Source organism: Peromyscus leucopus, chromosome 1 (genome assembly GCF_004664715.2).
Source record: "Peromyscus leucopus breed LL Stock chromosome 1, UCI_PerLeu_2.1, whole genome shotgun sequence".
Classification (NCBI taxonomy): Eukaryota; Metazoa; Chordata; class Mammalia; order Rodentia; family Cricetidae; genus Peromyscus; species Peromyscus leucopus.
The window spans coordinates 27,502,229-27,529,809 of NC_051063.1; the positions used below are offsets into that span (position 1 = coordinate 27,502,229).

Below are 27,581 nucleotides of genomic sequence, written 5' to 3' on the forward strand. Positions count from 1 at the left end.
GGAGGTCTTCGGACATCTTGCTCAGGGCTTGTCTTCCTGTATGAGTTGGCATCGTTTGATAGCAGATGGTAGCAACAGAACACAGCCTGGAGCGGCAGGGGAACAGTGTTTCAAGGTGTGTTACTCCTGTTTATGTTGCATTTGGTTAACTCTGTGAAGCTGTGTTACTGTGCCCGTCTAAAACACCGGATGGTCTAATAAGGCACTGAACAGCCAACAGTGAGGCAGGAGAAGGGATAGGCGGGGCTGGCAGCCAGAGAGAACAAACAGAAGGGAAAAGAGATGGAGGAGTGAGGAAGAGAAGGAGCCAGAGGAGGAGGAGGACCCAGGGGTCAGCCACCCAGCTACACAGCAAGCCATGGAGCAAGAGTAAGATGTATGGAAGAGAGTGGGAAAAGCCCAGAGACAAAAGGTAGACGGGATAATTTAAGTTAAGGAAAACTGGCTAGAAACTAAGCCAAGTTTAAGTTGGGCATTCATGATTAAGAATACGCTTCCCTGTGTGAATGTATTTGGAAGCTGGGTGGCAGGCCCCCCCAAAAAAGTAAAAACAAACAACAACATAGAGCATCATGGGAAAACAATGGTACCACAGTGCCCCAAACCACAGCAATATAGACAGCAGTGCCCAGCCACTGACTGAGCTTTTGCCACAAACCAGATAAAAGCACATGCTGCCACCCCTAACAACCTGAGTTCCATCTCAAGAACCCATGAAGTGGAAGACTCCCAAAAATTGACCATTGACCTCTACATGCACACTGTGGTGCACTCGCATGCACACACACACAAAATTAAAACCAAAACTAAACCCTTTAAAAATATATTCACTTTTATTATCATTTGTAGATAAAGAAATCAAACCTGAGAACATCCCCCCAGTTGGAAGATGAGCCATCCCTCTGCTGGACATGTTTGTTGAGCCAAGGGTGAAAGGCACCTTCCTCACACCAGCTAACCTGGGTCTGGCCCTGCGAAGATGGCTTAGTTTATAAAACGCTTGCCCTGTAAGTATGAGGACCTGAGTTTCAGATCCCCAGAATCCACATAAAAGCCTGGACATAGCAGCATGTGCTGCATTCCCAGAGATTCTGGGATGGAAGGACCCCTGGAGCTTGTGGGCCAGCTAAATGGCTTACATGGAGAAGTCCCAGGCCAACACACTAACCACCACGTGCATGCCGCACATGCTCACAGGTGTACCCACACACACAAATACATAGTAATACACACACGTGCACACTGAATATGTGAATAAATAACTGGATCTGCAGGCCCTTCTGATCATCAGAGGTCCAGTGACCAATGTGAAGGGGTCCTCAAGACCACAACTTCATCTCGCTCACAGTCTGCAGCCCACCCCTCCTATGAAAGGCAGTTATGGCTCCTCCTTGATGCTCTTGTCCAAGTCACAAACTTCAGCTGCCATTTGTCAACCCATCTCACTAAGAAATTTCCCAAGACTGCTGCTGTCTAGGCCCAGCAGGCAGGAAGTGATCATGTTTCTACCTCCTAAGCTTTGCCTCACGGCTCCCCTGGAGACCAGACACCTTCTTCTCTTTCTCCTCAAAGGTTCTTCCCCACACACCCTCTCCACCCTGTCTTCCCTCCATGCCAGCCCTGTTAATTCAGCAGCCATTCCTCCTGACCACGATACCACACAGGTGTATTGTTCCCAGCCTTGTTTTCAGGAAAGAAAGTAGATTTTTGGTTGGTGGCCAGTTAGGGGACCTGGGTATGGGCAGAGAGCCACATACTTGGCTCCTCCTTAGGGAGCGCCCCAGCGTGTTATCTGGTGCCCCTGAAATCCAAGTCAGGTGGTGGGGCAGCCAGGTGTGCCCAAGACAAGACTGTTTTCCTCTCAGAGAGGTCTCTGGGGGAGGGATCCTCTGTGGGGCTCTCACCTCCCAGCACCCTGGGCCTGGATCTCATTGTTCCTGATCCTAAGCTATGAGTCCTGAAGTCTGACCCTGACCTCTGAGACCCACCCCCCTTATTTCCCATATCTCCCTGTGGTTCCTTGGCAAGACCATCCACCTTTCTTCTTTGCCCCTAACCACAACATTTTGCTTCCAACGTGCTCCCACTGAGCTCTTCCGCCCCATGGCACACAGTGCGTCCTAGGAGCCACTTGACCCCAAGGGCATCGCCTGTCACTCCTTGGTACCGCTTATAGACAATCTTGTCCTGAGACCAGATGGCAACTCCACTCAAACCCCTGCTCAGTCACTTACCTCCTGTGTGACCTTGGGCAAGACACTGAACCACTCTGAGCCTGATGTTCTCGTTCTTAATATGAGGTTAATAAGAGTCCCGACCTCCAGGGATATTAGCGAGAGGATCAGATGAGATCGTGTGCGTGCAGTAAAGAGTCCAGCCCGGGGAGCATCTCATAACTGCAGCCTCAGTGGCTGTCACTGAGGGCACTACACGGACTGTGACAGGCTCCTCTGACTGGCTGCCAGCTTCCCCACTGGCTTACATGCTTCACTATATGCTCTCCCAAGCATGTTCTATTTCCCTTTGTAATGTATGTAGATCTCTTATGCATCACTAATTAAGTTTACGTGTGTTCCCTGTGGGCCACCTAGAGTATTTTTAGTAATGAGGCAGGAAAGGCAGGCAAGCAGGGAACACACAGAGATGTATGGAAGTGAAGGGAAGAGAGCTACAAAAAAGACTGAGGGCTGGAGCCAGGGGAGCAGGAGGAGGGGGCTGGACCTACCTGTTTAGAGAGCAGGAAGCCAGGGGGGAAGGCTGTAGGCTGTGTGGAAGACGCTTCCTGCATTCCTGGAGGTAGGGGGTCCCAGCACAAACAGGCAAAGTGTGGCACTTCAGACCCCTGTGAGTGACAGCTGAGACCTTGAAACCTGTCTGGAAAGTTCCCATCATCACTCATCTGAGCACACACCCATTACACACACATGCACACACACACATACTCACAACTATCCACACTCACATTACACACACACTATATCCACACCTATGCACACATACCTGAGCACACACCCATATGCACACGCCTACATACATACATACACACACACACACACATATGTATATCTACACACACGCAGCCCCTTTGGAGGGCCTCCCCACTCCCCTCAGCACCCAGTGTCATCGACATCACCTACACAGTGTCCTAGGTCACACCTATGGCTGGTGTACTCTCCAGCCCTATTTTGTGTATCTGCTGCTGACTTTGGGGTGTTTCCTACAGCCCTCCAAGGGCAAGAAGAGATGGCTACTGAAGTCACTAGGGCACCCCACCTATCTGCACCCTCACCCATCCAGTCCAGGTAGCAATTCTGACTTCTGCCTGTCTCCCCTTACCTGAGGCCTACACGACCCCCTAAATCCATGCCCCACAGCGGAGGTACCCATTGCCCGAAGACACACTCTTTCAATGCAGTTCAGAGGAAAAGGGACAGGATGGCTCCTTGAAAAAGGGGTCAGAGACATATTTCCTAACTACCCAAAGGCGATGTTTGGGGTAATTAATCAACACTTCATCACCACCAAGATGTTTTATATCCAAAACATATAATTAAGGAAACAATAAGCAAGCTTGTTGTGTATTTTTGTTCCTAAAGAATGGTAATTACATTCAGCACCCTGACACATCTAAGAGCTCTCCCCAATATTTAGAAACCCAGGAGAAGTTGGCTTTGAGGTGTCTCAGCAAAGGCCTAGCCTAGGCCTTGGAACAGACTCTTCAGGGTGCTGCTGCACAGCACTGGGGAGGAGAGGCACCCCAACAGCTAAATTGCACACACTATTGCTTAATTACTTCAGATCAGCACCTCATTTGCTGAGGGTGCAATTGAGCTGCCGCAGATGTAATTACTTGCCAGGGACACTACTTAACAATGCAGCCACAGCAGAGGAAATGGAGAGCCTCACATGGCTCTGTTCTCAGAGGTCATGACTTCACATCCCAAGGCTGTGCACCCTGGCAGTCCAGGGCACCAGAAGAGCCTAGTAGCTCCCAGGAAGCAACATGCAGGCCAGGACCTCAGAGAAGTCCATTCCAAGGTGTTCAGTGTTAGCAGGACACTCGTGGGATTATCCTCCCTGGGGGGGTGAATCTGGGGTTCAAACAGCTCTACCCAGGCTCTCAGATATCCCAGGCTAGATACTTCTGTTGGTACATACTCCCATGGGTGATCTGAGCTGGGGCAGAGCAGGGAAGTAGTAGCTAAAGCTCCTGACATTGAAAAGGAACAGAGGCAGAGCCACTGGCATGCAAGTTCTCAGGTATGGAAGCAAAGCTCTCCTGAGACCCAGGAAGTCCTGTTCATGTCTGCAGAAGGGCATCGTAGCCATGGTGAGATCCCAGTCTACAAAGAAAAAGTAAAGCACTTCACATACACAAGTGTGCAGACGCATGCACACATGCACATGCATCATTATGGGGAGGAGATTCTTGTTCTGTCCAGAAAGGATCAACAACCAAATACCCTGCTTTCTGTGTCCGAGTCTATGTACGGGATGCTTTTTCAGTCATACTCTCACAGAATCAACAACCTAGGGAGGGTAAATGCAGGCTCTAAACTATGTCACTGTCTCCTGGTGTCACCCAAAAGTCACTTAGTCACAGAAAATAGATTGAATTGAACTATAAAAGGTTAAGCATAAAGGATTTGGAACCAAAACATCTGGACATCAGAGTCAGATTATCATGGCTTCAAAGCCTAGGTCTCCCACTTTATTCAAGGGCATCTTGAGATCCTCGCTTAGTTCACGGACCTCAGTGTGTTCATCTATAAAATGGGTGTTTAAGCAGGGTTCCTTAGAGGAACAGAATTGATGGAATGAATGTATATTAAAGGAAGATTTATTAGACTGGTTTACCTAATGTTATCTTGGTAGTCCAACAGTGGGTACAGCAACTAGTGTAGCTGCTCAATCCCTCAACAGTCCCACTCTGGTGCTGAAGGTCTGGGAAACTCCTAGGGAGTTGCTGTTCTTCTGTCCGTCTTGAAAGACAGAAAAAGATTCCAATGTCCACAAAGGATGGCAGCACCAGCAGAAACGGCAGCCACAGGGTAGATAAACCTGCCAGTGAAACATGTAGGCAGGCAAGCCAAAATCAAGAGCTTTTCCCTCAGACTTCCTCATAGGTAGGCTGCTAGAAGAAAGTGAGTGAGTCTTCCCATTTCAGATTCCCTAATCAAAATATTCCTCATAAGTGTGCTCAGGGGCTTTTCTCATGGGTGATTTAGATCCTGTCAAGCTGGCAGTCATTATGAACTGCCACTGTGGGTTTTCTCAGAGAACTTCCCACAAGGAACTACTGTGAAGATTGAGAGAAACAGCGCATGCAAGTCATGACATCGGTTCAGAGCCAGGGCCCCAGGACCACAGTTCAGAAACCAAATAAACATGAGGTCACTCCCACCCTCCGACCAGGTGCTATCCAGCCATTTCCAGCTCTGAGACCTTGGGCCAGAAACTCTCCTGGTCCAGTCTCTGCAAGATAGGAGTCATCGTATGAATTTACTTCACGGCTACAGGATGCGGGGTGCCCCTGGCACACGGGGTCATCGACAGTTGAGGCTCTGAAATGGGTTCTCACACCTTCATCATTTGTTTTGCTGCCTTTGGGGCTTTTTTCTCATCCTTTTCTCTCTTTTAACTTTTCTTTTTAAATTAACGTTTTTGGTTAGCATACGAAGGAATGGGCTCTGCATGGCATCTTTATACGCATGTGCAATGGACTCTGTCCTCACTCCTCCCCGCCCCACTGCCCTCCTCTTTGTCCTCTCTTCCAAGCCTCTTCCCTTTCTACCTGCCCCACCTCCGTCAGTCCCACCTCCTGCCTTCCTTTACAAGTACTCCATCATCCTGTTTCCTTCCTCTAAAGATCTCCTCCTCCCTCTCATGACCCCACTTCCACTTTTATCACACACACACACACACACACACACACACACACACACACACAGTCACACACAGATACACACAAACACACAGACACACAGACACACACAGATAGAGAGAGAGACAGAGAGAGACAGAGACAGAGAGAGAGACAGAGACAGAGAGTCACACACAGATACACACAAATGAAACACAAACACACAGAGACACAGACACACAGACACACACAGATACACACAGACACACACACACACAGAGACACACACAGATACACACAGAGACACACAGACACACAGACACAGACACACACAGATACACACAGATACACACACACACACACACACACACACACATTTAAATCTAGGTTTCAAATCAAATATGAGAGAAAACATGGTATTTGTCTTTCTGATTCTGGTTTATTTCACTTAACATAATAATTCCCAGCTCCACCACCTCCCTGCAAATACCAAGATTTCATTTTTCTTTATACCTTCGTAAAATCCCACTGTGTGTGTGTGTGTGTGTGTGTGTGTGTGTGTGTGTGTGCCAAATTTTCTTTATCCAATCATCTGTTCATGAACACCTAGACGGGTTCTATCTTTTGGCTATTGTTCATAATGTATTGATAAACATGAGTTTACAAGTGCCTCTGTGATATGCACCATAATCATATGCTGAGTCATTCTATTTTCAGGGTGTTTTTTTTTCTGTTTTCCATATTGTTTCATACTGTTTTCCACAACGGCTGTACATATTTGTATTTGGCTTTTTTTTTTTATGTTTATAGTTGTATTCCCACCACAAATAAGTGTCGCATTTTCCTGCAACTTCAACAGCACTTGTTGTCATAATCTTGTCCTTGTTCATAGCCATTCTGACTGGGGTGACATAGAACCACAGAGCATTTTTTATTCTAATTTCCCAGATGGTGAAGGGTGTAGAATGTTCTTTCAGGTATTTATTGGTCACTTCTGTTTCATCTTTTGAGAACTGTTGATTCCGTTCACAAGTCCATTCATTAACTGGATGATTTGTGTGGAGCCTAGTGTTTAGTTTTTGTAATTCTTTATATATCCTGGATACTAATCCCCTGCCTGGTACATAGCTGACAGAGACACCATCTCTCATTCAGGTGATTGTTTCCTTGATTGTACAGAATTCTTAATTTCATCTAAAGCCACTTGACAGTCTATTATTGGTATTATTTCCTGTGCTATTGAAGTCCTGGTTAGAAAGTCCTTCCCTGTGCCAGTATCTTAAAGTATTTTATGAGTCCTCTAGCGATTTTGAAGTTTCAGGTTTTACATTCCAGTCTTTGACCCATTTTGACTGGTATTTGTGCAGGGTGGCAGACACAGGTCTACTTTCATTCTACATGTGGCCAGTTTACCCAACAAAGTTTGTTGAAGATATATATGTTCAATATATGTTTTTGACAGATGTGTTAAAAATAATGTGGCTTTTGGGGCTGGAGAGATTGCTCAGTGGTCAAGGGCACTGTCTGCTCTTCCAACGGACTTGGGTTTGATTCCCAGCATCTACATCACAACCAATTATAGCTCTAGTTCTGTGGGACTGGTACCCTCTTCTGGCCTCTGAGGTTACCAGGCACACTAGTGGTTCACAGGCATACATACAGGCAAAATACTCATACACATTTAAAAAAATCTTTAAAATATTTTTAAGTTAGGTGGCTGTAAAGTGTGAGTTTATTTCTGAATCATTTACTCCATTGGTCTACATGCTTTCCGTGTACTAGTACCATGATATTTTTGTCACTTTGGTTTTGTAGTATAGTTTGTAGTTAAGTATTGTTACACTCTAGCATTGTTCTCTTTGCTAAGGATAATATTCTTAACTTTCCAGATTCATGCAATAGATCTTCCCTCCAGGTCTGTTTGTGCCCTTGTCCTTCCCAGCATGCTGCCGTTAGTGCTGAACAGGATTTGCTACTTTGAGCAATGTTTTTGGAAGTTTCTGAGACTATTTTATGAAGTAAGACCCACAGATGCTACCGAGGTTCTTGTTCTGTCACCAGGCTGATCCTTCCAGAGTCTGAGAAGACTCCAGAACCTAGACTGGTTGACCAAGAATCGCCACACAGACGTCTCGTTCACAGATCAATGCATCACCGCATGAACAGAACTGTTAAGGAACCACAGCATTATTTGAAAATAATCCTGCAAGAGATGCATCCTAAAATTGTTACCAGGGAAAATACATAAAGTCCAGAATTTACTTCAAAATAGCCTGAGATAGGAAGGCATGGGAAGGGCAGACAGAACAAGACTCACCTTGACCTTGTCGTCTGTGTTGGCTGGCCAGGGTCACCGAGATGAGGTAGAGGGGCTGGCAGGGCAGCTTGCACAACAGTAATACATTTTATTATGGTTCTGGAGGCTGGACCCCAAGATCAAGGTGCAGTAGGGGTGGTCCAGCTGAAGGAGGGGTTTCTTCCAGGTCTTGGTTTGTAGTTACATAGCCCTATCTTCACATGCTCTTTTCAGTGTGCCTGCGGTTTCTTCCCCTTTCCTTTTCTCCCCTTACTCCAAGGGTTGAAATGGAGTCCAGAGTTTTGTACAGACCAGGCCAATGCTCTACCACTCGGTTGTATCCCCAAGCCACGTTTCCTCTTTTATGAAGTCACCAGTCACTTTCTTTGCATATGTATGTGTGTACAGTGTGCTGCCCATGCACTGGGATTAGAGGCCAGATGCTATGATTAGCTGGTTTTTCTGTAAGTTTCAGGGATCTGAACTCCAGCCTCCTGCTTGCATGTCAAATACTTGTGTGTTAAATGTTTGACCCACTGAGCCGTCTCCTCAGCCCATAAATGATCACTTTAATGACTGCATTTCAACACAATTATCTTTTTAATGACAGTGCCTCCAAATAAAGTCCCATTATGAGCTAGCAGAAGTTAGAGCTTCAGTCTATAAACTTGGAGGACACAATTCAACTCACAATATATTAAAGGTGGATAGCTGTGTATTGCACTGTTTGAATGGTCATTGTTTTAGTTGATGGGCTTTTTGTTTTTTGTTTTTTGTTTTTTTCAAAACAATGGAAAGCAGCAGACAGACAATGCTTCCAACAACCATCATGTCACCTGTTTAAACTTCAGTGAAAATCCTAAAACTCTGTTATAGTTATTTTTCCATTACTGTGATAAGACACCACAACCAAGGTAATTTATATAACAAGGCATTTGATTTGGAGCTGTAACATGAATCTTAAAGGTACTTATTAATAAGATCAAATCTGATGCCAGTTTTTGGGATGAATGCTGGAAAAATCAGAGAGACAGAACAAGCCACAGCTACCTCACCTCGCCAGTTCCTCAGCTGGCCCTGTTTCCTCAGACTGGAAGCCTCTGAGTCCTCATCCAGAATGAATCTTAGCTGAACTGCTGCTAGAAGCCTGAAAGCGTAACCAGCCAAATGCTTAACCAGCCAAATGCTTAACCAGCCAAATGCTTCTAGTTTCTGGTCTTTACACCTTATATATCTTTCCTTTCTACCATCACTCCCTGGGATTAAAGGCTCGCTTTCTGGGATTAAAGGCGTGTGTCACCATGTCTGGCTGTATCCTTGAACACATGGATTTCTGCCTCTGGAATGCTAAGATTAAAGGCATGAGTGCCACCATTTTCTAGCCTAAGTATCTAGTGGCTTTTCTGTTCTCTGACCCCAGATAAGTTTATTAGGGTACACAATATTTTGGGGAACACAATACCACCACAGGGCTCATAGTTCTAGAGGATAGTAGTGCCCATGATCATCACAGTAGGGAGCTTGGCAGTAGGCAGGCAGGCATGGTACTGGAGCAGTAGCTGAGAGCTCACATGTGGAGACAATAACTACAAGGGAGGGGAGGGACAGGGATTTGGAGTGTGCTTTTGAAACCTCAAAGCTCACACCAATGACACACTTCCTCCAATAAGGCCACACCTCCAACAAGGCCATCTCTAATCCAATCTCAACCTTCCATGCTAAAAACTTTAATAAATTCTCAGTGGTGAAACTATAAAATTATTTTTGTGGCTACTTTATAACTATGATTCTCTGCTATTATAAATCTTAATGTAAATATCTGTGTTTTCCAATGGTCTTAGGTGACCCTTTCACAGGGTCACAACCCACAGGTTAAGAACTGATGTCCTAATCCTTTCCAAGTAGTTTCACCAACTGGGAACCAAGCATTAAAATATATGAGCCTATGGGAGATATTCTCATTCAAATCACCACACTTGGAGTTTTGGGGAAGAGACAGAGAGCTTTGGGAGTTCTTAATTCTTCAGCACCAAGGCCAGATGACCTTTTGTGAGAATCCTTCTTGGGGAGATAGCTGGGTTGGCAACACCCCCAACTAAGCCCATGACACTTGGGCAGTTTCCAGAGACAAGAGAACTGAATTCACTCAGCACTTAACAGGACAAGGACCACCAGACCCCTGGGGCTCCACTGGTGGAAACCCCTGTGACAAAGGAGACATTAATGTTCAAGAAAGTACTGAGCTACATCTTCAGGGAGGTAGGGGCTGAAGGAGATGGGAAGCCACCTTTCTGTATTCAAATCAAACTGTCAGCATGCCTCTACCAGTTCCCTCTGTATTCTTCTAGAAAGGTTCAGAGTAAGTGCCAATAAATACACACATCGTGTGTGTGGTTTCTTCTACACGGACAATGGTTCACGTATGTTCCTTTTATCAGTTAACATAGATGTATCTTAGGCACTCTGTGCTGGTTGTCTTAACTGTCAGCTTGATACAACGTAGAATCACCTAGAAGAACATCTTAATGAGGAATTATCTAGATCAAGTTGGCCTGTGGACCTGTATATAGGTGTTTGTCTTGGTTGTTAATTGATGTGGGTCCTACATTCCTACATTGTAGGAAGACCCTGCCCATGGTCGGTGATGCCATTTCCTAGGCTGGGCCCTAAACAGTAGGAGGGTAAAGAAAGCTAGGAAGCATGCAATCAAGAATCCATGCATTTATTCTCTCTTTCCTCTTAACTATGGATGTGAAGTGTCCAGTTGCTTGAGCCCCTGTCTTAACTTCCCCACTATCGTGGACCATGACCTGGAATGGCAAGCTAAATAAATCCTGTCCTCCCATATGTTGCTTTTCATTAAATTTTTTTTGCCACAGAAGCAGAAATGCAACTAGAATACCCTCCCATTTCACGGCTTAAACTCCAATTACGGCTTACTCTTTTAACTGATGTGTGACACCCATCTTGGCATATAAATCTTTACCAATTCCCTATAATTGGACATTTAAATAGCTTCAGGAATGTTAGGAATTGTAGAAGGAAGGAAAGAAACAAGGGAGGGATGTCCAGAGATGGGAAAGGCAGGTTTCCACCCTTCCTGGTGACACTGCCTTCCTAGCCCCAAGGCTCTTGATATCCCCCAGATATGTCCCATCACCTCATTGTTCTACTCCAGAGAACTGATAGCATAAAATCCTGGTTTCCAGTAGGTGCTTGGAGCAGAAGCAATGACTATTTGTAGTTCAGGGTCCAGGAGATGGGACATGGTTGTGAGATGAACATCAGCCTGGATGTTCACAGAGATTCCTGGCCAACCTATCCCCTTCAGAGGACAGAAATTGAACTCTGTCTTCCAGGGCTGTACACAGGGAGCTGATGGAATGAACTATAGCATCAGCCTATATACACACACATCACACATGAGCATATAGGAGAATACATACCCTCCTCTGCCACACTCTATATTCTACATCATGCAAATATAACATATTCTAAATAACTTATTTTCAATTGTGAAATAGAGCTTTGGGGAAAGCACATTGTGGAGTTGCAGAGAGTCAGAGAGAGAAGAGGGAGCCTCAAAGTGCTCCAGTTATCCTTAACTTTGGTACCCGACTTCCCTCCCTGCTGCCGCCTTGGACTGCCTACGCCCCACCCATGCTGCTCCCTTACAGCAAGTAGGAATTCACCATCTGAATCATCATGGCATCATTTACTTAGCAAAGCAGCATCCTGCCACTTCAAGTGAGTTACAGTATTACACGCCACTTCTGGGTTTCACGGAAGGGCATAATTGCAGTCGTTTGGAATGAGGGAGGAGGAAGCAAGGAAGGGTTGAGGTGAGCCCTCAGAGACAGACTACTGCCCTTGACGGAAGGAGCACTGTGTAGTATGAGGAACTAACTGTGTACCCCGTGAACCTCACTGAGGCTCCCACAAGCATGCTGAGTCATGCCCCATCCCATCATCACACCTGTGTCCCCAAAAAACGTTCAAAACACTCACTTCTAATTATTCCTATGTGTACATGCATGCCCAGTGACTCAGCCCTTACATGATGTTCAGGAACTCTGAGGGTCACAGGTGGTGGTGGCAGCTGCAATTTAGAATATTCCTACTGTGAAAGGGGCAAGGGACAATCCTCAGCTAGATGTGTACCGGTGGGGGATAGGACTTCTCAGAAGAAAGCTCTGTCTCAGTAAGCCAGGCACCTGCTGGGGATATTACACCCAACACAGACACTCTTGAAGCTCAGACTGTACAATGTAAGAAGTCTAACCAAGAAGCTGCTGATGTGTATGAGGGGGTCTTCACTGAAATCCAGTCACTTAGTAGGCCACAAGACTACCACCCACCGGGAATAAAGGACACCTGTCTCTAAGCTGCACACACAAACATCATACAGGTAACTTAACATGTACTGTCCTCTGGGACCACATACATGCTTATACATGTGGCATGTGTTCCACATACTCAGTGTTCCATGCTGCAGAAGCATGTTTAGGTACAGATATATCTGCATGCTCCGTCTGCAGCATGCAAGACACATTGCCACACTCAGGCGTAGACTCTTGTCATCAGACTCACTTCCCAGAGACCAGACACGGATTCCCTACTCTTCCGTGACCTGCACTGAAGAGGAAAGCTAACACCCCAGGATCAGCACCCCATGGGTGTTTCCTCAGAAGTACCTAGACCTCCAAGGGTCCTTCCTTGAGCACAGGATTTAGGAAACAGAGAGGCCCTCAAGCAACACACTCCATCAGCTCCCTCTTGCCTCATCCAGGATGAGACCATTGCTGGGTAGTTGGGGTTGAGGGTAGAGACTACACACTGTGGGGCCTGCAGGATGATCAAGAACATGGCAGGGGCAGCTTTGGGTCTGCAATTAGTGTGCTTGTCTGGGAGAAAAGGGAAGCTCTGCTTGAGGAAGTTCTAGCTCCTACCTCTTACGACCCTGCGGCTCCAGGAGCCAATTTTAGGAGGGACTATAAGAGGATACATCCCTTCCAGGTAGGACCTACTTGCCCAAGGAACACAGGGGAAGCATCTTAAATACGTTGAAGACATTGCACTTTAATGAGCTTCCTGCGGAAGTCTGAAACCTCCTCGCCTCCCCTGAGCACCCCCTGTAAGACTCCAGTTGAGTCCAGAGGGAGAGCCAGCAGCTCTCCGCCCTGCACAAACAGGTGCCCGACAGGCAAGTGATGATGCACCGAGGAAGCCGGCCCAGCCCTGGCTGCCTCCTACTGAACCCGGGGCCTCCAGTCCAGCAGCTCGCTGACCTCTGCAGCTCCTCGGCTGGCTCTTCCTCCTCCTCCGGTTTGGGGAGGAGGAGGGGCGTCCACGTTCTCTGGAGAGTAGAGCCCCGCGAAGTGACCCCGTTTCACAATGAAATTGAGCTGCCGTTTTCATCTTCTTCCCAAATGTCAGCAGCGCTAGATCAGATTAGGAACTAATCTCTTGCCCAAATTCATTTCCCAACAGGAGAGGTGGCTGCGGGCGGGGCGGAGGTTTGTTGTCTCTTTCCTTATTCCCACCCTCCTTCCCCTCCCAGTACCTGGGGTGGGAAAGGAGGGCACAAGGCGAAAAGGAGCGCTCGCAGGCCCCTAAGGGACCCTGGGAAGGCCGGGGCACCTAGGGGAGCCCTCCTCGGGAGCGGCAGCAGCCACCAGGGCCTGTGCTCTGCAGTTAGTTCCCAAATAGCTCCCACAGCGCAAAGGGGTCCCCCGGGGTGTCCATCCTGGGCTGTGGAGAATCGGAACCAGGGACTAGAACGGCGCAGGGTCCCGGAGACAGTCTCTGGAGGGGACTGTGCGTTACCATCCTCCATTTAGACTGAGGTCGCTCCCCGTGCCTGGCCCTGGCATCCCTTAGCCCTTTAGTCTCCCACCCCAAAGACCCGGGTGGTAAAGAGAGAAAGGAAAAGAAATTGCAACTTAAAGAAAAAGAGAGGAAACCGCAAATAAACGGCCAAAGGAACTGGTCAGTACCTTGCAGGAGGCCTCACTTGATGAGTGACCAGAACACAGCCGTTGGCCTGAATACCTAATAACCCCCAAGTGAAAATTCCCCATCTAATCTGATATTTGGTTCTCTGCAGAAGCTATAGCCTTCGTAAATAATATACAAAGTAAGAAACCTAATCCCGCCTGCTAGAATGTTTAATTCATCATTATGCGAGCTAATTGGAAGGTGATTATATGGTAATTGCTCATTAGTGGTGTATATTTATCGCTGTACCTTATGTCAAGGCCATGGGAATTGTGTAGAGTCTGTTCTCTCATTTCAAGGATCAGTTTCAGAAGCAGGAGTGAAGCAGGCAAGATCAAGTTCTTCCTGACGTCAGGATCCAGTCGGGGCTGTGGAGACCCGGGCTATATATAGACCCGGAGGTTGCTGGGGACAGGAACAGTTCCGGGTCCTATATATAGGTTCAGTCACCGAGATCGGGGAGGTTACAGACAGCCAGTCCACAGCCTGGCAAAGCTGGTCCTTCTGGCTCATTTTCCAAAAGCGACCCCCAGTCCCCAGCCTAGCACAACTGGGGCCCCTCAGGTGCGTCTTGGTCCTTGGGTGTATTCTGAGAAGCCCCGTGCTGTCTCGAGTTCCTCTGGAGAGTGCGCAGAGGGACAGTAAGGGTGGGGTGGGGCACTCAGGTTTGGTTTGGAAATTATGCGTGGGATGGGAGATAGGTGAGCTGACTTGGAGATGGACAAAGAATTTGGAACGATTGAGGCCCAGTTTCCCTCCCCCATCTGGGGTTGTTCCCACCTCCCTGACTTGTGTCAAAATTTCTCTCCAGAGTCCTTCTCGATGAAGTGGGGTGCCGGCTCCACGACAGTTTGGGTTGGTGACTAGGGAGAGGAATGCAAAGTCTCTGGGGTGAGTGGTGAGCCCCGACGAAGGAACTGGAAGCATGGCGAAAGGCGGGGTGGGAGTTCGAGCCAGCCTCACCGACTACGTCTGGGCTGGAAACTTGGGAGAGGCCGGAAGGCAGGTTTGAAATCTCCAGGAGGGCAAGAGGACATATCTGTTTGCAGGGGAATGTGAAGGGGACGTGGAGAGGAAGCCAGAGCTTCCGCAGCCCCAGGATCGTCCGGCCGGGAATCTTGGAGGCTGGCCTCCAGGAACGCAGTTTTGCACGTGGTTGTGATCTTTGGCGCGCTCTGGCGCCCCCTCGGAGGAGCGCGACGGCTTTTGCCCTTATAGAGACCTCAGCCTGGGATACAGGCACCGTCCCCCAGCCCGCACCAAGCACCCCGACTTGCAGCCTGGGGCCCTCCCAAGCTCCCCCGCTGGGCAGCAGGCTCTAATGAACAAAAGACCAATTAGACGCTGGGGCGCGGCTGATGAATGGACCTTTCGCTTTCAAGCGTGGCACCACCGCTTTGGGTTTCCTGGCGCACAGGGTCGTGCCTGGAGAAACTGCCTCCCAGAGCCGGGTCACTGCTGGGGTCAGAGGGTTCTCAAAACTCCCACTTCCCCCTCGCTACGGGGCTGGTTGGGGAAAATAAATCAGGGGGTTGAACTGCAAATTCGGCATCCGGGCTCGGTATCTCAGCATGGTGGCCCAGCACTGTAGGCCTGCGTCCTCCTCCACCCCGCCTGCAGTTGCTCCGAGGCAGCACCCAAATAAATCAAGCGCTGATTCCGGAAATAATAGAGACCGTCCTAGAAAAAGATGCGCAGTTATGAAAACGCGCTGTTGTTTACTGAACTCCTGGAGCTGGTGGTGCACTTCCAGAACACCACCCGGACCCAAGCCGCCGCTCCTCTTATGCTTAGACCTCAAGATACAAAAATACTATTCTAAGTGCTGGGCGTGGATGCTTATCAAAGGAACCCCCCTACTCAAACAGGAAGAAGTGTCCCCACAAGTCACACACTCCATACTATCCTCTAAAATGCAAACGAACAGAAGTCACAGACATCCTGTGCAACCAGACCTGGTCACAAACCGAGTAACCTGCGAATTCACACCTTAATGGGCACTTCATCCGCAGCGCTGTGACTACAAGTTCTTGTCCTAACACAAAACAGCCTAGAGGCACAAGGGAAGACGGGCATCTTGGCACAATCTATGCAGGGAACGCTAACCTCCTCAGTTTCTGACCAAAGCAAACGATTGGCACCGCCACACACGGGCTAGAGCCGTAGGTGGGAACGCTGAATCGAGTTTCCACAATCCACAAACACAGCCCCATGATGGACGGAGACACATACCTACTGCAAAGGTACAATCACGGACCTCCACTTAACTCACCCATATGCTGACTTGCAACTGCCCACTTGCAGACAGCCCAGCCTGGTCCCTATCTTACCACCACGGAGCGGGCCCAGAGCCAGGCCTCCGAACTTCCAGAATCCTCCCCAACCCTCCAGTGTGTCCGGGACTTTGTTTCCTGAGACTCGAGGCGGGACGGGGAGGAGCCGAGGTTTTCCAAGCCGCGCGCAGGCCGGAGCCCCCTTTCTGCGGTGCCGGCTTGGCTTCCCTCTCAGGCTCCTACAATCCGCCCCTACTACAAAAGTAGCCCGGCAGGTTCCGGGTCTCAGCCAACGCGTCCGCTCCGGCTCGGTTCTGCTGCCAGGAGCAGAGTCCCAGGGAGCTGGAATTCCATCCATCCAGCACGTTAGCTAGGAACGGTGACTGCCGGAAATCCAAAGTTTCGGCCTGCACCGGGTGATTTTAGTTGCTTCGAGAAGGCATAGGTTCAAAGGAAGAACCACCATTCAGCCCAGGTGTATATCACAGGAGAAAGTAGCCCTGGCCCGCTTCCATTTGACCCTATTAGGAAAAAGGAAACTGAAAACCTGGACTCCTGAACATCCTTTGGGCACAGTTGGGACTCACAGGGAGAAAATCCCGCAAACATGTCATCAACTTACAGCCTACAAGTCACAAGCAAGACACGGGGCAACCAGTTTACAATTGGCTGTGCTCTGGAACAGCAACACAGCCCTGAATACCATTCACATAGAGAGCTCCCTGCCCAGGAGCATCCAGGCCTGGCGCCTATGGAACACGAGTGAGCACACAGCTCCCGCGGGCTACAGCCAAGCTCGAGTGCACAGAAAAGGGGACGGGCCGCGAAGCATATGCGCCCCCCGCTCACCCTGCCCCAGCCCTACGCCCAGATAGGCATCGTGGGATGGCATCTCGCAAATATTTATATTCCTCAGCGCCACGGCAGCCCGCGCCCACATTAGACGCTCTAATCCTGCCACTTTAAATAGATGAATTAATAAAGCAAACGAGCGGCTAATAAGCTGACTGTCCTGCCTTTTTGAGGCGGGGGGAAGGACTCGAAAGTGCGCCAAATTTGTTTGCAGTGGATCAAGGCGAGCCGCCTCTGCTTCACTTTCTTTATCTTAATTCCGACTTGAAAAGATATAATTATCTAGTTTGAACAGAGCGGCTATCAAATCCTTCTTTGGGCCGGGAAGGGGGGCGTTGGAGTGGATTGCGGCTCTCTGAGCCGCTCGGTGCAGCCGGAGATAGCGCGTAATGAAGATGTGGAGGCCCGAGATACAAAGGGCATTAACCTCATTAGCATGAAACCTTTTCTTCCTACCATTGTGGGACCCTTTCAGCCGCCTAATCCCCCCTATTTTCAAAGCTTGGTTTGTAATAAAGCTTTTAGGTTTTTTTCCCCCTCAAAGCTAATAGTATTCTCTGATGATTTTATTGCTGTCACACTGTATAGGACATTTAGAAAAAAAATTCTTCACCACACCTCCCTTTCTTGTACTTAAATTTAAGTATATGGTTACTGCAGAAAGCTTTTTATCAAAATGGAACATTTTTTATGGAAGGGTCAGCCTCAATTTTAACGAGACTATACTCTATACTCAAGCCTTCTAGGTTTGGGAAGGTGGGCAGAATGAAAAGGTAACCTGCCCTTGTTCAAGCGAACAGGATGTATCGTTCAGGATCCGCTACTGCCAAGCACTGAGTAGAACTAACATCACCGTCGGTCCCACTGTGGAAGCAGGCTAAGTCCCCAAGAGTCTGTGGAATTCCCGAGTTACACCTGTATCTTCCTGAAACTGCCTCTCTCTCTGCCTGTGGCCCCCATAACATGAAGTTCTGAGGAAGGGTCTTCTTGAGCTCAAAGTATGAGCAGCCAGGTCTACCCAGGGACCAAGATACAAGGGTGACTGAGATACAGGGATCGAAAAGACAGGGAGAGAAGTAGAGAATGAATTCTACTTTAGAGGAGGGGAGGAAAAACAGAAAGAAAAGATTCCATAGTGCCCTATAGTCCCCACACGTGCACAGAATGTCTAATCTTAACTTTTCAAGGCAGGATGTTAACAAAGCTTGTATTTTTGCCCTGCATTGTAACTTGGCCTTATCACAGTGTAAAGGGTGGGGGAGATTGTCCTAAATTATGTCCAGGCAGCCCCCCTGGATCCGTGGATTAAGAGATTAAAGGAGACCACTGGGCAAGGCCTCCTCTTTTCCCTTCATATTCCTGGTATGATAATTGCTTAAACTGATTTGCACTTTCACAAAAGCTCACAGGACGCTTTGTAGCTCGAACAGAACAGACGAGGTTTCTCTATCAATGGAAATAAAACTGATTAATGCAGCCTATCAGGATAGGAAGCAAATGAAGCATGCAAAAACAACCTCATACCCCCAGAAGGGGGAGGGGGAGGGATGGAAAAGAGTGAAGTTTTCTTTGAGAATGGTTACAACTTTTTCTTTTCTATGTTAAAATTAAGAGTGGAAGATTTCTCAGAATGCTTGCCTTATAAGGCGTCTGGGACCTTTGAGCTCATCTCCATCACTTTTGGCAGATTAGAGCCAAAAGAGAGAGGAAAGGAAGGAGGAAAAGAAGAGAAAGGGAGGTCGACAGTGTGTCCTTAAAGGGTTTGAAGTCAGAAACAAAGTTAGAAGCCTTGGAATTCAGGTTCTAAGAATTTTCCTGGAGAATGCTCTTCAATTCATAACTACATTCTAAACTTAAAAAAAAAAGAAAGGAAAAAAAAGAGATAAAGAGAAGTAAGACTTTTCTTTTAGTTTTTTAGCCAGGAGTTGAAACTAAACTCCTTCAACAAAGTTGCTTGAATAACTTCTCACCTTTCTTTCCCTCTTCTAAAAGAGCTTGGTTGTCTTAATCATCTCCCTTCTCCAGTCATATCTCTTTAAAAATACATCGCCCCCCCCCACGCCATCAGTGTGGCCCTTTTGTGGGTGGGGAGTTAGGGTCCCACGAGCCTGGTTGGAGAAAAACTACATTGGAATTAGAGAGTTACTTCTGTAAAGATCCACTTCAGTTTCCCAAGACAACTACTCTGAGGGCATATTGATAAATCTTTATTGACAAAATATTGACATTGACATACTTCTTGGAAGTATATAGTGTGTTAGAATTCTAACAAATTAACACAAAACACAAAAATATTTACATTCTGGTATAGAAGACATTAAGGAAGCATTTGTCACCCTCTTTAATAAGTCTATGGTCTTGGAAGAGAAACTCAGTGCTTGAAAACTCCCATGTCCTTGGCCACACTACCACCCCGTTAACTATCGTCCTTCCTTCCACCTTTGCAATAGACAATCTTAAAGTTCTGATGGCCATTACATTGAGTGGCTGGATGCAGTTGATTTCCCCAGCCACTGAAAGGAGACGTTGACTTGGTGGTTTAAAGTCTTAGAATGTTAGGAAAGGAAATATCCAAGAAATAGAATTAATTTAGGTCTTTGTTGTTATTGTTGTTGCTGCTGCTGCTGTTGTTCAGCCCCCCAGCACAAGTCCTGATTCTTCTCAGGGGCACCCTCCCCCGCCCTCCATCCCAATGCTGCTCCCTCATTTTTCTGTAAGAGGACCACTATCTCCGAGCCTACTTCATTTAGCTTTCACAATCACTTTGACAACAGAAGGTATCAAAAAGTGTTTTTACAGACTGCACATTTCTCAGAAAAAATAAAAATACACAGAACCTGTCTTTAACAGAAAAATAAAATTACAATTCATTTTTTAGACACCATTCGCCCAACAAATGCTACATGCAATTCAAGTTTTTGAAACAGGTGTAGGATGGGGCTAGACATGGAATTTTGTATGTTATTTCTAAATAAAGATGGGGGAAACACTGTGAAGTGCAAAATTAAAAGTCCTGTGCCTTTTTTTAAAAAAATCATTATCATTTCTAAATGGACTTTGATAAGTGGAATACCTGCCAATCATCTTGTTTCCCTGGTTTGGCATTTGACTGACAGCTCCTCTTGTCAGAATGTGCCTTTGCCTCACAAGGACCGGATCGTGTTCTCTCTCTCTCTCTCTCTCTCTCTCTCTCTCTCTCTCTCTCTCTCATTCTTCCTTCCCTTTTCTCTCTCTCCCTCCCAGTCTCTGTCTCTCTCACTCACTCAGCTGCCTCTTTAGACGAGGGTTGCATGTTGATGAAGGGGCCTCCGTCCTCAGCCATCTCCTCTGTGCGCAGTGCCCGGTCCAGTGCCCTCGCTGTCCAAAGTCTGCTGTGAGCCGCTGCTCTGACGCCCTCTCCCCCTTTCCTGGTGAATGTGTGTGCAGTTTGGTTTGGTTTTGTAGGGTTTTTTCTTTCTTCCCCTCCTCTCCCTGTCTCTTTTGCTCCATGCCGTCCATTTCTGTGGGATTAGGTTTGTACGTTTAATCATCTGAGGTCACATCTATTTCCTCCGGACTCGCCTGCTTGGTGGCAATTCTCCACCGATTAATGTGGTGTGTCCCTTTTTTCTTCTGTTGAGAATCTGAGCCTTCTTCCTCTAGCTTCTGCCTTTTGAATTTCGTCCTCCGGTTCTGAAACCATACTTTTACCTGTGGGGAGAGGCAAGCGGGCATCGTTAGATGCTTCACAGTGCCTTCCTATCAAATGCCAGAGGCCTGTCCCTTGCCCAGGCCTGGCCTCAGCACTCCCAGACACATACTCTAAGCACTGACCGCTCCATGGTCTCCTCCCTGAGAGCAGGAGTCCAGGTGAGAAGACTAGTCCCCTTTCCTCCCAAAATGTAGCAAGGACCCTTTCCCCCAAGGGCCGGAGCTGTTTCTCCTGCCAAGAGCACATCCCCACCGAGAGCAAAGGCTTTTTTAGAAGCGTACAAAACTTTGTAAAAATAATTAAGTAAGGAAAAATGTAAAGAAAAAATAAAGCATGTTTCTTGTTTGCCCATCCAGTGAGTGCAGAAAAGACCTCAGTCTCTGCGGGGCCTAATGTGCTTTCTATTTTCTGCCAGTCTGAAGTTGTCTAAATATAGCACCTCCTCGGCCAGGCCAAGGCCCTGAGGAGAGGATAGGGCTTTGCCTGTCCTCAGGCCCTGCTGGGGGACAGTGGCAGGTGAGTAGGACTAGGGACCAGACTGGCCCAGAGGAAGCCCAGTGGACAGCGACTTTACAGGCCTCACTCAGGGCCTGGCCGAAGTGAAAGCTTCAGGGAGACTGTGTGTGACTTAGGAAGGAACTAAAAGAAACTGTTCATGCGGGAGAAGGACAGAGCCTCTTTCTCCGCTGCCGTCCAGGCCCCAAACAGGGTAGGGTCAGCTTCAACCTCAGCCACAACTCTTCCCTCTGGAGAGGGTCTGATAGCCTGGCCTCCCCAGAGCTTACAGCTAAGAGTCTAGGAAGCAGTAAGGTTGAAGTCAGCTGCCGCTGGGGAAGTTGGGCGGTGGGTCCTCCATTCAGCAGCACTGCCCAAGTTTGTCCAGCAGTGTGGTACAGATGAAGAAGGCAGTAGTGACCGGAGCCCTGGGCTCCTGAGATACCACTCCACTCCCACCTTGAAGACTGCCACAGGGTCCTGTTGTTCTCCCCAGTGCCCCTGTCCCCAAAGTGCACCCATGAAAAAGCAGAGCGGGAACAAGGCTGAGTTTAATTTGCTTTGAGTTTGCTAATTAAGGGGGAGGACAGTTCACCCCCCCACACCCCTGCGTTTGCCCAAAGCGCAAGTCGGTGTGCTCCCGGCTTGACACGCACACAAAGGCTCTAGGCAGTGTGGGCAGCGAGGCGGACAAAGACCACACCGCTGCCTCTCGCCTGTCCAGGAGGAATCAGCTGGGCCTTGCCTTGTGCCCACCCTGCACAAACCCACAAGGCATTATTATTATTATTATTATTATTATTATTATTATTATTATTATTATTATTATGCCCCCGTGGAGGAGAACTTTTTAAAAACAAAAACCTCGATTTGAGCTTCTTAGAAAAAGCAGTACAACTTATTCAGCCCCCAAACGTTACTGTTTACTGGGAACTTTGACCCTGCCTCGCGGTTGGGAGTACGGTAGCGCCTACTGTAGACCGAAACCCCCTCCCCGCCTTGGGACTAACCCAAGCCCGGCCGCCAACACTTGCAGCGCAGGAAGGCCGGGTCCCCTAAGGGTAGCTCTCTGTGAACTGTCTAGTTTTCGAGATCGCCCAGCCTGCCTGGCCTCCGGCTTCTGACTCCCGGCATTCCCTTAAGAAGAATAATCGAGTGGACCCTGGAGTCTTTCAGAACGTGTATCTGAACAATTCCCTACCCTCTGCGGCCTTGAACCCCAGTCACCAGAACCCCCTGCTGCAATTAGCAACATCTCGGACCCGGGTTGAGTCTCCGTGATTCTCACCAAAACTCTCAGCAAAAGTACAGAGGTGGCTTGGCTTGGAATTGCCAGGGCCTGAGCAGCACAGCAGAAGAACGAATTCATCCCTGCAACTCATACTGCCCTGACAACGCCGAGCACCTGGAAAGTTACACATCGGGAGCTCTGGCGTGGAAATAGACTCCACGAGCCCTCTCCGACCGAGGTCGGCACTAGTGGGTGCGCTGGGCGCTGAGTGCCTGGGTCTGGCGGGGGTATCCTAGCGATGGGCCACACTCACCTGAGTTTCCGTAAGGCTGAGGCTGTGCGCCAGCTGCTTCCTTTCGGCTCCCACCACGTAATGATTCTTCTCGAAAGCGTGCTCCAGCCTTAAAAGCTGGGACGGCGAGAAGGCGGTTCGGATCCGCTTCGGCTTTCGGGCCAGAGCGTTGTGCAAAAGGAAACTCTCGGGACTTGTGTCGTTCCCTGTAGGGGGGCACAGCAAAGTACCATTAGGGGGCCTCCCAGGCCCCAGTCGCAGCTTCTCTGGAGCCGGGCTGGCCCAGCATAGCTCCCTGGGCCTCTGCCCAGTCCGCAGCACCAGACCCGCCGGGCCGGTGGCTCTCCCTAGGCTTTTGAAAAGGACACCGGCTGAACCGCCGGACCCTGGCCCCCGGGGCTCCAGCTTGGGCGGTACCCAAATTGCAGTTGTCTCTGAAGGGCCAATCCTCAGGCTCCAGACCTCCGCAGGCTCCGCAACTGCCCCGGCACCGCAGGCCGGGGTACCTCCATGCCGGGTGTCGGGAGCAGAAGCCAGGACGACAGAGACCGGGCCGGGAGATTGGTGCCCACCATCCAAAAATAAGAATAAGAATAGGTTGTCTAGTTTCTAGTCTATTTAAAATTTTGACTTAAGCGTGGAAAGAACAGCGGGACTCTCTTAGTTTTCTCGCGGATTTATTCAAGAATTTTTGTCTATCTCGCTGGGAAACAGCAGAGGCCGGCCGAGTCGTTGCAGCCGGGCCGGGACAGAAATCTTGAGGCAAGCACGCCCCGTTTCTAAGGCATCTGCCTCCAGAGTACTCGGTTCTGGGGGTCCCAGGTTGCAGAAAGCTAGGAAGCAGAGTGGAGGACCGAGTCTCAGGGTGACCGCGATAGTCTGTGGCCACGAAGATCCAGGCTGCTCCTGAAGTGGTGGGCGACCAAGAACTTGGCTGGTCGAGAATGGGGAAGCTGAGCTCTAAACTTTGAAACCAAGGCTGGGTTATTTTGGCTTCTCTTATTAAAGAAAGTAAATCTATTCACTAAAAACCCAAACAATGAAAAATCAGCCAGTAGTTCCAGCGGGAGCGGAGGTAAATTCAGTACTGAACTAAGGGAGAAAGGTGTATTACTTTGCTTTGGGTTTTTATTTGTTTGTTTGTCGTTTTGGGTTTTTTAAAATTTTCTATATAACGACGAGGTGGCATTTACCCGATTCTAGACTCTGACACGAATGCAAAGTGTTATTGAACGGACAAGCCCCTTGGTATTGATCCTGCCCCGCCTGAGGTGGGTCTTTTGCGGACTCCAGTCCACAAACTAAATATTCGAACCCTTTTCCTAAAGTTTTACCTTCCCTACCAACCCCTACCCAGAAGCAAACAAAATTAATAAATCGGAAAAAACGAAGACACCCAAACAGATCTTCCCTTGTTGGGCCTTCTTTCAATTAGGCTCTCCCTTTCCTTTTTCTTAATTTCTTTCTTTCTTTTTTAAAGAAAAAAAAATCAACCAAACAGAAACAGACGGAACCCGCCTTCCCGCCGCGTCCGCGGGTCCCCCGATTAAACAGGTCCAAGAGGAGGGCTAGTGGAGCTGCGGAGGTGTCCGCTTGCTCTGTTCCGCCCCTCCCTGGGCCTCCAGGGCTGGAGGAAAGAAACTGTTTGCTCTGAGGTTGCGAAGGTCCCCTTGCCTCCGTAAGGGGTTTGAAGTCCTAAAAGTCTCTGATATGGGCTAGAGGGGCGTGGAGTGGGTGTAGAGCGGGGGTTCAACAGTCCGATGAACCTGGCCGAGTGGCCCGGTCTGAATCCCTGAGATACGGCAGATTGGCTGGGGACACGGTCCAGGGGACCAGCGTTCTGGGGACTTCGTGGGCTCGGGGCTTCTTGACACAGCAGTAGCTTGTTCCAGCCAGCCCGAGCCCGACGCATACCACCGAACACCTCGTTCGCGCCCCTTTCCAAAAGGTCAAGGGGTGGACAAGTCAATAACCCAAAGGAACCTCGGCTTCAGAAACTGGGGACCCACGCCACGCGGGCCCCTCGCTGCCTGGTTTCGGAACCCAGCTCACGGGCTGACCTCCGCCCAGGCCTCGAGGAGCGCCCACCCGGAGCAGGCCCGGCACAGTGAAGGAGGCGACGGGAGCGGCGCGCTTCAGTTCCGCGACGTGGCACGTACCTTGGAAGCGATGACCCAGATATCGGTAGCGGTGGATGAGCCAGGGATAGAAGGTGGATGGGTCCCGCTGCTGCGAGGCGAAGAGGGGGTGTGGCGAGTGCGAGGAGGGCAAGGGGTGGGCGGCCAGGGCGTGCGGCGGCGGCACCGGGTGCACCGGCACGGCGGGGTTGGGTGGGTGCGAGACCGCCTCGGCGAACACCAAGTCCGGGTTGGAGTAGACGCCCCTGCCAGCGGCGGCGGCGGCGGCGGCCGAATGGAAGCCGTTGAGGAACGGATTTATTGGGCTGGAGTTGGCGTAGCTGAGCGCCGCGGGACGGATGGGATCCTCAGAGCGCGAGGCAGGCAGGGGACTGTCCTTGGCCACCAGCGACTCGATGGTGAAGCAGCGCTTGGGCGCCGGCTGAAACATGCTGCGCCGAGGAGCGGGCGCCCTGGGCTCCCTGCTCCCGGCGACCGCAGCGCGCTGCCTCCGCCGCCCGCTGCCCGCGGCGAGGACCGACGAGAATTGGGGACTCGTTTGTTTGGGGTGGGGGTGGGGGGAAGGAAAGGGAAGGAAGGAAGAAAGAAAGAAAGGAAAGGAAAAAGGAAAGGAGGGGGAGGGGGAGGAGAGGCAAAGCCGAAGATCCCGAGAATCTTGCACCAAACGCGCCCAACCTGGAGAGAGGGGGGAAAATCCTTCCAGAAGAATTTGCAGGCGTGGATTGGGGTAATATTTTTTTGAGCGAGATGGCGTGGGGGGGAGATTGGAGTTAGAGGCAGGGAAGGGGGGGTTCTCGGGGGAGGCAAAAAAAGTTTTCTCTCCTTTGCAAAAGGCGGGCAGGGCGCCCTAAGTCCAAGGACAATCCATGGAAGTGTTCGCTTCTTCACTAGTAGTGCAAACGATTTGTTAGTTCATGAGCCTAATTAGTGCGGGGATCACATAAACAGCTTCCTCCGAAGCCTGGTAAATGGCTTGATGATTGGTCGCTATTACTCGCCCTGAGGTGGAAGGGGGGAGACTCTTTAAAGTGCGTCAGAGGGAGGCGAGCGCCTGGGAACCCGGAGGCCTGGATCCCGGCCCAGAGTGGAACGGAGTCGGCGCCGCTGCCCCGGCCGTGCCTCCAGCCGCCCGCTCGGCCGCGGACCTCTCGGTGCCTTCGCCCCGTCGCTCCGGGCCAGCTCCCTCGCTCCCTCGGCGCCCGCTGCGGCTTCTCTCCTCCTCTTTCGCCTCCTCCGCTTCCTTCTTCTCCTCCTCTTCCTCGTTCTTCTCCTCCTCCTCTTCCTCCTCCTCTTTCCCCACCTCCTCCCCCTCAGCCACCGCCTCCTACTACACTAACACCACTCCCTCCGGGGCACCCAGGTCCCTGCAGAGTCTTTGGCCCGCGCTGCCTTTGCTGCAGACCCCTGGATCCTAAGCCTGCCGGGCGGGAGCTGCTAGGACTGAAGCACCGACGGATGCGCAGATTTCTTCACGCCCTGAGCTCCGCTGCGGCTGTCCTCTGCCGCCCGGAGTCCGGGTCACTGAGACGTTTTCGGGAGTCCGGCGAGGGTAAGCGGGCGGGGACTGGTTCCGGGCGAGGGCTAACCCGCTTCACTCATACCAATCCCCACCCCCAGCAAAACTCCCGAGGTTTCCTAGGCGTGCGAGGAGGGGGGTCCTCCCAACCCTCCAACCAAGCGTAGCTTCGAGGTTCCAGGGTCCACGCGTTTGCAGTCTTTGACCCGGCTAGTTCGTTGCAAGTGGAAACCTGAGAAGCCAGCTGTGCCTGCTCGGTCGCGGTGGGCTTCCAGCTCTCACCCTAGAGTGTCTGCTTTTCCTGTCCCGAGGGCGCTCACCTCCTTCCCCAAAACAGTTCTCTCTGGGATGTGTGAGGATATTTGGGAAAGGAGTCTTGGGTCAAAAGCTGAAGTGGTGATTGTGTTATCGCTCCGTTGTCGTTAGTAGCGTTGACATTGTTACCATTATTGTTATTATTACTGTACCTATTTTTATTCTGACATCTGTGGTCCCCGGGCTGAGTTGCTCTGCAAACCTGGGTTTCTCTACTAGGCACTTAGGATCGCGTCTCCGGTCCTAGGCCCTGTCCGTATTTTCGAGCTCGCCTTCGGTTTTGGGATGATTTTAGGGCCGACTTCTCCATTCCCCATTGGCTCACGCTGTGGCATAATTATGATCACATCCCCCAGCCTGCTGGCGCTGCTCTCTGTTTATTGGTGGTTAAAGATCTATTATCTATTCATCAGCCGCCTCCCCCACCCACCCACCCTTTGCCAATTACATTCTTCTAAAGTGGAGGACCAGCAGGTATTTTGCACGTTTACAATTAATGATAAAAATTTTTTCCTGGCGTCCTTTAAATCTATTACTCCCAGGTCGAAGCCATTTATCTTAAGAGGGATAAAATGTCTGTGTTTGGTGACTAGGTTGCCTGAGACCCGGGAGAGGTAGATCT

At 49.6% G+C, this 27,581-nt stretch overlaps 1 protein-coding gene across 2 annotated transcripts; it reads right to left on the bottom strand.

The window, feature by feature from the left end:
* Positions 1-19,465: 19,465 nt before the first annotated feature.
* On the bottom strand, positions 19,466-26,053 carry Emx2 (empty spiracles homeobox 2). Of its 2 annotated transcripts, XM_028881003.2 has the most exons (3): positions 25,150-26,053; positions 23,012-23,196; positions 19,466-20,971 (listed from the first exon to the last, which is right to left on the bottom strand). In XM_028881003.2, exons 1-3 carry the CDS (start codon positions 25,556-25,558, stop codon positions 20,804-20,806), a joined length of 762 nt encoding a protein of 253 aa, XP_028736836.1. In that variant the 5' UTR covers positions 25,559-26,053; the 3' UTR covers positions 19,466-20,803. The 2 variants fall into 2 exon arrangements, with proteins under 2 accessions (XP_028736836.1, XP_028736837.1); XM_028881004.2 differs by lacking the exon at positions 23,012-23,196 and having other exon boundaries at positions 20,868-20,971.
* Positions 26,054-27,581: the final 1,528 nt, after the last annotated feature.